This window comes from Sus scrofa, chromosome 5, assembly GCF_000003025.6.
Source record: "Sus scrofa isolate TJ Tabasco breed Duroc chromosome 5, Sscrofa11.1, whole genome shotgun sequence".
Classification (NCBI taxonomy): domain Eukaryota; kingdom Metazoa; phylum Chordata; class Mammalia; order Artiodactyla; family Suidae; genus Sus; species Sus scrofa.
In genome coordinates, this window is record NC_010447.5 from 35,642,766 (window position 1) to 35,655,050 (window position 12,285).

At 35.5% G+C, this 12,285-nt stretch overlaps 1 protein-coding gene across 1 annotated transcript in view; it reads right to left on the minus strand.

Moving 5' to 3' along the window:
* Positions 1–12,285, minus strand: part of ZFC3H1 (zinc finger C3H1-type containing) — a 53,935-nt gene that overhangs the window by 25,509 nt on the left and 16,141 nt on the right. Inside the window, exons 6-14 of the mRNA XM_021092001.1 lie at positions 11,224–11,347; positions 8,935–9,032; positions 6,127–6,336; positions 5,766–5,930; positions 4,570–4,707; positions 3,850–3,971; positions 3,221–3,370; positions 686–860; positions 315–446 (exon numbers count right to left, since the gene is read on the minus strand). Of these exons, the coding sequence (XP_020947660.1) occupies positions 315–446; positions 686–860; positions 3,221–3,370; positions 3,850–3,971; positions 4,570–4,707; positions 5,766–5,930; positions 6,127–6,336; positions 8,935–9,032; positions 11,224–11,347 (1,314 nt within the window). The remainder of the gene's footprint in view (positions 1–314; positions 447–685; positions 861–3,220; positions 3,371–3,849; positions 3,972–4,569; positions 4,708–5,765; positions 5,931–6,126; positions 6,337–8,934; positions 9,033–11,223; positions 11,348–12,285) is intronic.

A 12,285-nucleotide genomic window follows, 5' to 3' on the forward strand; every position in this document is an offset into this window, starting at 1 on the left:
ATTTTTGGTAAGATAATTAGGCTATCCCTATAATACAACATAATAAAACTAAATCGATAAATAAAATAGTTTTACAAAAGCTTCCCAACAGATTTACCAGTTAATCTATGATACACAAAAACTTTAAAAAAAAGTCAAAGTAACTTTAAAAATAAATTTCTAAAAATGTAGATGTCATATAAAAACAAAGCTTTACCCTTAGTTTCCTTGAATATGCAGTAAAAAGCTTGAATTTTTTATATATCTCTTATCCTCAAAAGTATTATTAAAACCTTCTCCTTTTCAAACATAAAATATTTCTACACACAACTTACTCCAAAGCGATCTTGTTCCAGTTTACGTTTTCCTATTTCTTTACTAGCCACTGCTTTTGCCCGAGCAAGTTCTTCTCCATATTTCAGAGTTAAAGCTTTCTTAATTGTAACACGTTGCTGAACTTTGTGAATCTGAAATATTGGATAATTCTGAAAATGTAAATCTTAGAAGAGGAAATATCTTCTCAAACATAGTAGCTTTAGGGTATTCAACTGAAAATTAAAATACGAAAATACCACGTTTCAAGAGAGAACAAAACATAGGTTATGTATTTTGATAGTTTCGGTTTATGGTTTTATTAAAAATTTGGCCCATAAAAATGTGTAGTAAACATGAGACTACAATATTTAATTTTAAAAAAGAACATTACTTGTTCCTGAAGCTTCTTCAAAAACATTCTATTGACACTGAGAATTTTCTCTGTTGCCTGAAGCTGCTCTGTAAGTTTCGTAATTTTTGTTTCAGCATTTCGAACAGATTCTTTCTTCTTAGCTTCCTGCTGTACTAGATTCTTTAAAACAGATTCATCTTTCATCAAGAGAATCCTAATTGGGAAATAACAAAATTCTTATTAATGTTTGTTTTTCTAAACTAGTGGACTAACACCATCACAATAAAAAAATTACAAAGTAATAGCTCATTTTTAAAAATATATTTGATACACAGAAGTGAGTATTTCAAAGGATATTTTCATATTCACCAAGTATTCCTTTCATCATACATGTATTCAGATAGACACTGTTACATTTTATGAAAGCAACTATAGGTCTGATCTTTAAAAAAAATTGGGAGTTCCCATTGTGGCTCAGCAGTAATAAATCCGACTAATACCCATGAGGATGGGGGTTCAATCCCTGGCCTCACTCAGTGGGTTAAGGATCTGGCATTGTAGTGAGCTACAGTATAGGTTGCAGATGTGGCTTGGATCTGGCATTGCTGTGGCTGTGGCATAGGCCAGCAGCTGCAGCTCCGATTCAACCCCTAGCCTAGAACTTCCATATGCCACAGGTGCAGCCCCCCAAAAAAGGAAAAAACAAAACAAAACATTTGTCTGTGTAATGTGAATAAAGGCTGAAAAGCTGTTAACAGTAAATGTTCAATCAGCCCTATATAACTCCTAAATAATAAACTTAAGACATAATTGCTGTTTAGCTTCATTTATAATACTTTTAATATATACACAAAAAACATCTAATAAACATAATCAAGCATATTTAATTACCTAACAAACCTCTAAGTCAATTTTATCTAAGACAAGGCAAGGAAGGGAAAAGGAAGTTTAATTTTTAAACAATAGACAGATGTAAAGTTTGGAACAGAAGCAAAAAAAGACAAAAACAAATTTATGGATACAGATTTTCATCTTGATCAACTACTGAATATTATGGTTAAAAAAATGAAACATCTTATTTCAAACAGTCACAACAATTAACATCTAGAGTGAATCATAAAGGCAGAGAATATGTAATAGGATGGGGAGAAGAAAGGCAAAGATTTTTTAAAAATGTATTCATTTGTTATGAAAGTTATTAAAGAAATGGAATCTAAAATGAATTTTTTTTGGCTGCACAAAAGCTCCTAGTCCAGGGATCAAACCCACACCACAGCAGCGAGCGTGAGCCAGGGCAGTGACAATGCTAGATCCTTAACCTGCTAGGCCACCAGGGAACTCCCAAAATGAATTTATTTTAACCTCTTTTAAAACATACATAACACCAAATGCAAACTATTACATACAGAATGGATAAGCAGTGAGGTATAGCACAGGGAACTACATATAATCTCTTGGGATAGACCATGATGGAAGATAATATAAGGAAGGGAATGTAGGTATATATGTACAACTGGATCATTTCGCTGTACAGCAGAAAATTGGCACAGTATCAATTTTCCAAAACACCATACATAAAACCATTTCTTATTGCTAACTTTGGAGTTTATGGTCCAAAATATTTCATCTAATATCAACATTTTTCAGACCTCCAATATCAGGATACATCTTTTTCAATTCTATTTGTTTTGGCCACGCCCACAGCATGCAGAAGGTCACCAGCAGGGAATCAAACCCTCACCATAACAGTGACCCAAGCCACAGCTGTGACAATGCTAGGTCCTTAACCTTGTAGGCCACCGGGGAACTCCAAGATATGTCTTAACAATTTTTCATACCATGGTTTTTATAATTTTTATTTTTATAATTATTATAATTATAATTTATGTAATAACATATAATAACGTTTATACGACCATGTGTCTTACTGAACAGATTAAGTAATGACTATTTCTATCAAGTTCACCTTTAATATGCTTCCAGAATTCCTGTTATGGCTCAGCGGAAACCAGCCTGACTAGCATCCATGAGGATGCAAGTTTGATCCCTGGCCTCACTCAGAGGGTTAAAGATCTGGGTTAAAGATCTGGCATTGCCATTGCCATGAGCTGTGGTGTAGGCTGTAGATGCAATTCGAATCCTGAATTGCTGTGCCTGTGGCATAGGTCAGCAGCTATAGTTCTGATTCAACCCCTAGCCTGGGAACCTCCATATGCCACGGGTGTGGCCCTAAAAAAAAATAATGCTTCCAATAAAGGTATTTTAAAAAACATGGAAGAGGTTTTAAAGAAAAGTCTAAAACAAGCAGTTTCATAAATGCTTTTAGCAATGATAAGTCACACTTATATCTGAAGAGGAAAACTCTCTTCTGAAGTCTTGATTTTTTTTAAACATTAATACTATTACTTTATGTAAATGTACAATTCAACAAAATGATACCTTTCTCTAGTTCTACCAAGTATGAAAGAGTTAGTAATCATATAGTGTAATTTTTGACATATACCACAAAAATATATACCTCTAATATAGAGAAATTTAGAAACGTGCACTATTTAATCAGATAATGAGACTTACCTATGTTTTTTAAGTTTTGCTTCTGCATCTGTAACCTGCTTAGTAACCATTGCTATCCTGCCAATCCCATCAACTTCTACATCAGAGTTTGCTGGGGATGATGAGCTTGTCTTCAGCTGATCTGATTTAATTAAACGCTGTTTCTCACGACTAAAATAATGAATAAAAATTAATAAATTATACCAAAGAATAAACTGAAATTATTTTTCTTTAAAGATGTATTCTATTTCATAACATAAAGTAAAACTACTAACTAAATGACTAACATAATGACTAATAATAACAACGATGATCAATATGCATGACCCAAGTTGGCATTTAAAGCTGACAGTGTAGTTCTCCTTTAAAACAGCTTTTAGCTTTTTCTAAGCTGTTTATATCTCAGCGCATCACTTTATTCGGGTTTAGCATCACTTTATTCGGGTTTAGAGATGATGTCTGGTTCTGGTTCCCCCTCCTGTGCAAGCGACAGGAGGGGGAACCAGAATGTCTGGTTTATAATGTCTGTTATAAAGACTTAACTCATCTTGAATAAAATCATCACCTTCATTTTCCAATGCCAATAAAGTGTATACAGAGTACTAAAAATAGTATATTCCCTCAAAGCTAATTAAATAAATGCCACTTACTTGGCAATCTCCTCCTTTAACAATCTATATTCAATCTTCTTTTCTTCAGGTAGAGCTTCAGGTGTTCGCATAGGATCATTTTCTTTTTCAGATTTTGGAGGTACTTTTGGCTTTGAAGCTTGCTAGAAAACATGTGAAGTCAACCAGATCAAAAGCTTTCATAATCCCTAAAATCTATATTTTACTTTATCTGGTGTAAATTCATATATTTAAAAATAAATGAATATCTTCACCATTATTTTCTATTCCTTTTTAAGAGACAATGCTGGCCGTTAACCAACAAAGTAACTGTAAAATCCATTAAGTAGTCAAGACCTATGTTTAAAAATAACTGAACTATTTCATATCTAAACTACTGTTACAATTAGGGATAGGGATAAAAGCTGTACTTAGATCATACAGTTGAACAAAAAACTGTTTTCTGGTAATGTAACGCAACTGCAAAACAATAAATTTCCTTAGTACAGAGGATAATTATCCACACAATTTTATTATTTTGAAAAATGGATTAGTCAACTGGAAACAAATAGTTTAATAACTAAACCCATCTAAATTTATATATGCTTCATAACATAAAGTCCTAATAATACAAATACTTAAAATATTTACATAAGTCAATATATTAAAATCTAAACCTCTAAGGTCTAATTATCAGAGGAAAAAAACTTCAATGATTGTCAATAAATGATCTTTATGTCTATCTTTCATTACTGTACTTACCTCAGCAGTTCGTCTTGCTTCTTTAATCATGGACTCCAATCCACCAAAAACACTATTGGTTGACTTGGATGCCTCTCCATCAGATTCACTATCATCTGAATCATTTAGTGTTACTACTACTGATTTATGCTTTGGAAGCTGCAAGGACAACATATTTGTTATTTGTGGTGACAAAAGTATCTCTATCCTTTTCTCGGCTTCTGCTACAATTAGCTTCATGGCCTTGGATAAGTCACTTAACCTCTATGAATTTTAATTCGTACAAAATAATGGGTTTCAAGCAGACAGTCTATGGTTCCTTCTGTTTATACTGTATTAATTTACTCTGTCCTACTCCACCAATACTAGTTATATACCAAAAACATAAAATATTTTATAGTCTCAGTATTTCTAGACACTACTATGATCATCTTCTTCATTGTTTTATTTTCCCTAACTTTCTATAAGGAACCATAATGCCACCTAAATTAACCCTTTAAAGTCAAAGAAAAAATTAGTAATTCTACATTATTGTTAACAAAAATTCTTGGTTTTTGTGGTTACATATAGAAGATAAGTGTCCAAGTTGGTTTACCTAACAGAACCAAGATTTGCTTTGCTCCATTTATTTTACTTTAACATCATTAGAAAACAAGGTAGAAAGAATCACTTCAATCTCCTTAATAAACCTGATAAACATCACAAATTCTTCCACCACAGTATAGTCATCAAATGAAAAGATATGAGCAAAAATGGGAGAACTTTTAAATATACAATTTGCTAAAATTTATTCTAGAATATACAGAACATCTGAATGGACTTTTTTTTTTTTTTTTTTTTTTTTTTTTTTTTTGTCTTTTTGCCTTTTCTAGGTCCGATCCCGTGGCATATGGAGGTTCCCAGGTTAGGGGTCCAATCGGAGCTGTAGCCGCTGGCCTACGCCATAGCCACAGCAATGCAGGATCCGAGCCGCGTCTGCAACCTACACCACAGCTCACGGCAATGCCAGATCCTTAACCCACTGAGCAAGGCCAGGGATAGAACCCACAACCTCATGGTTCTTAGTTGGATTCGTTAACCACCGCGCCACGACAGGAACTCCCTAAACGCATCTTTATAAATAAGCAAACGAAGAGGGGGGGATAAGCAAAACTGCATACAAATTTCCCACGAGTTATCTGAATAAGAAAAGAACTAATTATTCTGTTTGTTTTTACCGAGATCACAGTTCTTGGAAGACGAGGTCCTCTGTGAAACTTTGGGTTCTGTATCCTAGGCTGAGATACTGTATTAATACTGACTATGGATAGATTGCTTCTTGGCACAGGCTGTGAATTGTTCAGAACTGGAGGTGAAGGTGGGTCACTATTACTGGATGTTTCCTAAATAAGGAAGAGACAGTTACGAAGCATTTGTAAATGAAAAGAAATTTCTGTCAGCTTTAAACGTCTTGAGCAAATCAGTATCAGACTTACCCTACTTTTACTGAAAAGTCCAAAGAATCGTAAATTAGCACAGAAAAGTGAGGCTAATACTAAGCTCAAGAGCACCACCTAGAGGTTCAGATACCTAAATTACCTCTGGCTTGAAAGCTCTTTTATTTGCTAGAGATTTGAGTAGCTCTTCTCGAAGCAGCATTTCTTCCTCTTCTTCCTCATCTGCAAACGGTGGTTTTGGAGGCTGTTCTGGATCTTCAGGTGGAAGAGGTGGTAAAGGTGGTAGAGGAGGTAGAGGTTCAAGAGAAACACACAAACCTTCCACATAAGGCTGGCTCAAAGGTGGTATAGACTAATGAAAAAAGAAAAAAAAAAGTAATTACAATACAAATTTTACCAATTTGAAATGTTTACCTCTAGAATATTAAGTGAGAAAAATGTAAACTTCAAGTTATTACCTTAGCTGCAACCATAAGTGAACTAAGTATACTGTAAATCTTAAAACAAATTCAATATTTAGCCATGAAAAAGCACAATTTTTTAGTAAAAAAAATCAATAAATATTTGAAACATTTCATTTATGAACTTCAAGTCAGCAAAATCAAATTTTATAGGGTCTATCCTCCTAGATGACTATCTGGAAACAAGATATCAAAAGTTAGAAATGCTGGTGTTGCTAAGCAAGTTGCAGTGTAGGTTGCAGATGCAGCTCGGATCTGACGTTGTTGTGGCTGTGGCATAGGCCAGCAGCTGCACCTCCGATTCAACCCCAGCCTGAGAACTTGCATATACCACAGGCTCGGCCACAAAAACAAAAACAAAACAAAACAAAAAAATCAGAAACATATGATATTTAAGTAAAAAATAAAAAACTAGAGCCAAAGGGATCCTGGGAATAGTCCAGAGAATCTTAAGAATTAAATGCCAACACTACTATATATAAAATAACCAACAATGACCTACTATATAGCCAGGGAATTATACTTAATACCTTGTAATAACCTATAATCTGAATAGAATGTAAAAAAGAACATGTATATGTCTATAACTGAATCATTTTACTGTATACCTGAAACTAATACACTGTAAATCAACTATACTTCAATTAAAAAAAATTTTTTTTTTTTTTGTCTTTTTGGCACTTCTTGGGGCTGCTCTCTCGGCATATGGAGGTTCCCAAGCTAGGGGTCCAATCGGAGCTGTAGCCACCGGCCTACGCCAGAGCCACAGCAATGCAGGATCCGAGCCAAGTCTGCAATCTGCACCACAGCTCATGGCAACGCCGGATCCTTAACCCACTGAGCAAGGCCAGGGATCGAACCCGCAACCTCGTGGTTCCTAGTCGGATTCGTTAACCACTGCTCCACGACGGGAACTCCAATTAAAAAAATTTTTAAAGAAAGAATTACGTGTCAAGAGGTGTTACCACTACCCTCATAAAACACTTGTGAAATGGCTTCTTAGAGATACCTTTAAAGAAAACTAATTTTACCCAAATTCCCGAGTTTACACATATTTTTGTTTCAAAGACCTTTAGTATTTCTCTTGGCATTTAAAACAATCCAAGGAAGAAAGAAAAGTGTTTCTCTCTCATTCTCTACTCTAACATTCCCCTCATCTTAAACCTCCTAGGAGCATACCAGAATGTCTACCTAGGAACTGTGAAATAGAAGGTTCTCACTAACCTACCAAGATCCAGTTTGGTCTCTAGGTTCTCTCAAACTAGAAATACCTTCAAAACTTTTACTCCATGACTTCCCCCACTTCCTTTTTTTAAAACAGGTATGAGCAGTTCTTTCAAAAGGTAGGGTAAAGAAATTAATTCACAGAGACAATGCCTTTCTTTTACTGAATTTTCAAATTAAAAATAACTGCATACAGCAAAAGATGGCAATGGACATAATTTCTAGAAGCAACTCAATGCACTTAAAACCCAATTCCTCCCTAAAAAATATAAAACTATGGTAGATAATTCTTATTCTGCTTTGGAATAAATTTTCTGAGCATCAAACAAAAGAAAGAAGGAAAGAGGAGTTCCTGTTGTGGCTCAGCAGGTAAGAACCTGACGTCGTCTCTGTGCAGATGTGAGTTCAATCTCTGGCCTTGCTCAGTGGATTAAGGATCCAGTACTGCCGAAAGCTGTGGGGTATCAGATCTGGTATTGCGTGGCTGTGGGATGGGCCTCAGCTGCAGCTCTGAATTGACCCCTAGCCCAGGAACTTCCATATGCTGCAGATGTGGCCGTCTTAAAAAAAAAAAAAAAAATTATTTAAAAAAAGAAAAAAGGAAACATGCTAATAAGTCCTGAAAGAAAGCCAACATGAGATTAAAAATTAGCTACAAGGAGTTTCCACTGTGGTGCAATGGAATTAACTGAGTCTGTGTGTACCAGATGCAGATTCGTTCCCCAGCCCAGCACATTGGGTTAAAGGATCTGGCGCTGACACAACTGTGACAAACATCTAAACTGATTCAGATCTAATCCCTGGCCTGGGAATTCTGTATGCCATGGGACAGCCAAAAAAAAAAAAAAAAAAAAGGAAAGAAAAAAGAAAAAAATTGGCTATGAAAGGAGTTCCCACTGTGGCACAGCAGGTTAAGAACCCAACTGCAGTGGCTTGGGTCACTGCAGAGGCAGAGGTTCAATTCCCAGCGTGGCACAGTGAATTAAAGGATCTGGGGCTGCCCTGGCTGCAGCGTATGTTACAGCTGTCTCTCGGATTCATTTCCTAGCCCAGGAGCATCCATATAAAAAAAAATTAGCTATGAAAAAATTTATCAAATTGATAGCCTGCCAATAAATAATCAGCTATAATTCTGGTAAGCAATTTTCATTTTATACTCTCTTAAAACCTAACCATTAATTAATTATATGCCAGCTTTTCCAAACAAATTCAAAAAGACACAAATTGACACAATTTTCTTAGAAATCTTATCAGTCCTCACTTACAGAAACCTGAGGTGGTGGAGGCAAAGAAATAGATGGTGCTGGAGAAAAATACCCCAATGAGCATTCAGAGAAGAATGGTGGTTGCACTGGTGAAGGAGCTGTAAAAAATTTTTGTAAGTTTAATAACAGAAATATCTCAACAGGAATAAATTAAATTTGTCTGAAGAAATACAACTGCAACTAGGTAGAGTACAAGTGAGATTTTAACCTCCAATAAAATATTTAACTTCTATGAGACGACCCCTACCTATTTAAAATTGTCTTTATTTGGTCATAAAGTCAGTCATCTACTTAAGCTGATACTTAGTCCCTCAAAACTCCACTCTGTTCTATTTTTCACCTAATGGTGGTAACAGGAAATAGAGCAGAAAAAAACTAGAAATATACTTTAAAAAAATACTTTTTAAGAAATAATAGAACAAAAATTCCCCTGGATCTGCTAAAGTGTCCTAACCAAAGGAAAATAATCATATATGGGTGACTCCATTTCTCTCTTCATGTGGATAAATAAGAAAATGAAGAAATGAACTAAACTGGATAAAAAGCAAAGAGAACTAGTAATGAAAAAATTAAAGTATTAAAGTGTACATTTTTTCACACTTTAATAATTATGAAATAGTGATTGATGCATCTCAATTAAATTGTTAGCATTTCTTCCTTGATAGCAGATAAAAAAATTAATCGCGAATTTTACCTTCAGTAGTTTCTTAAGACTTAATGAAATATGGCCGATTCAAAGACTATTCTCACTACCCAACAGCCATATAATTTTAGGGAAAACTAACATTTCTTTGTCCCAGCTGCCTCTCAAGTCAATGTGGAAATTAACCACATGCCTTTCATGGCACTGAGTTGTGGCCCAAAAAATGCCACTTGACTACATAATGGCCTTCAGAACATTTTACTTCTTAAAAATGTAAATATCCAGAGTTCCCATCGTGGCTCAGTGATTAATGAATCCGACTAGGAACCATGAGGCTGCGGGTTCGATCCCTGGCTTCATTCAGTGGGTCAAGGATCCGGTATTGCTGTGAGCTGTGGTGTAGGTCGCAAACACTGCCCGGACCTTGCGCTGCTGTGGCTGTGGCAGAGGCCGGCGGCTGCTGTTCCCATTAGACACCTGGCCTGGGAACCTTCATATGCCACAGGTGCGGCCTTAAAAAGACAAAAAGACCAAAAAAAAAAAAAAAAAAATTTTTTTTTAAACGTAAATATCTGTAGTGAATATGGCACAAAGTTAAAATTAACAAAGCTGAGTAGAGAGGACATTCTCTGTATAATAATTTTTTACAAAATTATTTTAAAAGGATAGTTCATAAAGTTATTTTATAGAAAGAGTAATAATAATATTGTCAATACTTGGGAACTACAAATGAATCATTTCCAAGAGCCTGGAAATAAGAAAAATAAAGACTGACCAAAGAAAATTAAATTACGAAATCAAAGCATAAAATTACTAAATGTGAACCTAAACTTAATAACCTGAAAATAAGCACTTTTGCTAAACATTACCAAATCATAGATTCTGCCATCTCTCATGAGACTGCACATTAAGTGGAATTCTAGTTTGATCTGATCTCACAATATAACCACTAGGAGAAAAACACTGATCATATGGTCTTGCAAATAAGTATTCTAGTTCTTAGAACACAAACTGCATTTGTTGTTTGACTCAGTCTTATGTGTTTTAATTAGTAAGGGAACAAGTGTGTCATAGCCAATTACCCTTGAATATCAACTAAAGCAAGTCTCTAGCCCTCAAGAATGGTCACATCCTAAAATGTACAATCTAACTGAGGTATAAGCCTAGGAGTTCTATCTAAACAGCCATTCCTGAGACACAACTAGTATTACTCTCCATCTCTGTATTGCTCAATAGTATCATTACTGGAAGGAGGAAACAAAAACAAGAAAGAGCCTTACCCCCTTTTTTGGACTAAATTGAAGAATGTCTTAGATATAAAGATAATTAACAAACCAAATGTTTTTCTTTTAAAGCATTGTTCTCATCTTTCCCACAATCTTCACTTTTTAGATCAAACAAATAGTTAACAGGAGAACACTGCCTTTTTATTAAAATGCCATATACAAAAAAAATACTTGGAAATAAAGGTTAATACTACATATCTGAGGTTTGCTCCTGAAGTATTTGTAACACCAAATAAGGCTGTACAACCTACCAACAAATCTCACTTTCATTACACATTTCTTTCAAGGTTTGGGGGAGCTTTGTGACCATTTTCTCTTTAATAACTGTGAATACTAAATGTTTTGCATTTTAGCTCATACCTGGAGAATTGGTTTCACTATCCGTATCCATAGCAACTTCTTCATAGTTATCATATTGATAAATGCCTCCTCCACTATCAGTAGGTTGCTTATCTAAGGATCGTCTCAGGTCAGGATCTGAAGACTAATTACAGAAGATTTTTTTTTTTTTAGTTTCACATTTTCTGTCTTAGTCTGTTCTTAGGCTAGAAATTATAAAACAATTAATAGTTATCTTTTATAAAACAGCATCAAAAATCATGATGATCCAGTTAGAACTGTCTATCACATCTGATTTGGGAAATTCAATATACATGACCGGTACACTATGGTTGACATTTTACAGCTGTCAGACATAAAATGAAGCTATCGAGTACTATATGTAAGATGAAATCCCCCAAAGTGAGCCAAACCACTAAATGATCAACTATTCCTCTAAAAAATAGGATGACATCAAAACTAGGAGTTTCCGTCATGGCTCAGTGGTTAGCAAACCCGACTAGCATCCATGAGGACATCAGTTCAACCCCTGGCCTCGCTCAGTGGGTTAAGGACCCAGCACTGCCGTGAGCTGTGGTATAGATCACAAGCTGTGGTATAGGTCAAAGACCCAGCTCGGATCCAAGTTGCTGTGGCTGTGGCATAGGCCAGCAGTTACAGTCCGATTGGATCCCTAACTGGGAACACCTCCATATGCCTCGGGTGTGGCCCTAAAAAAACAAACAAACAAAAAAAGACCAAAAAAAAAAAAACCAAAAACATAAGTACTAATGGCCTCTCTCTGTAAGTTAAGAAACCACATAAATGCCCTAATAAATAAATAAATAAATAAAAATCCCAGGAGATCCTGCTGTGACTCAGCAGTAACGAACCTGACTAGTATCCATGAGGAGGACATGGGTTCTTCGATCCCTGGCCCTGCTCAGTGGGTTAAGGATCCAGTGTTGCCATGAGCTGTGGTGTAGGTGGCAGACGCAGCTTGGATCTGGCATTGCTGTGGCTGTGGCTTAGGTCCACAGCTGCAGCTCTGATTGGACCCCTAGCCTGGGAACTTCCATATGCCAAGGGTGCAGGCCTAAAAAA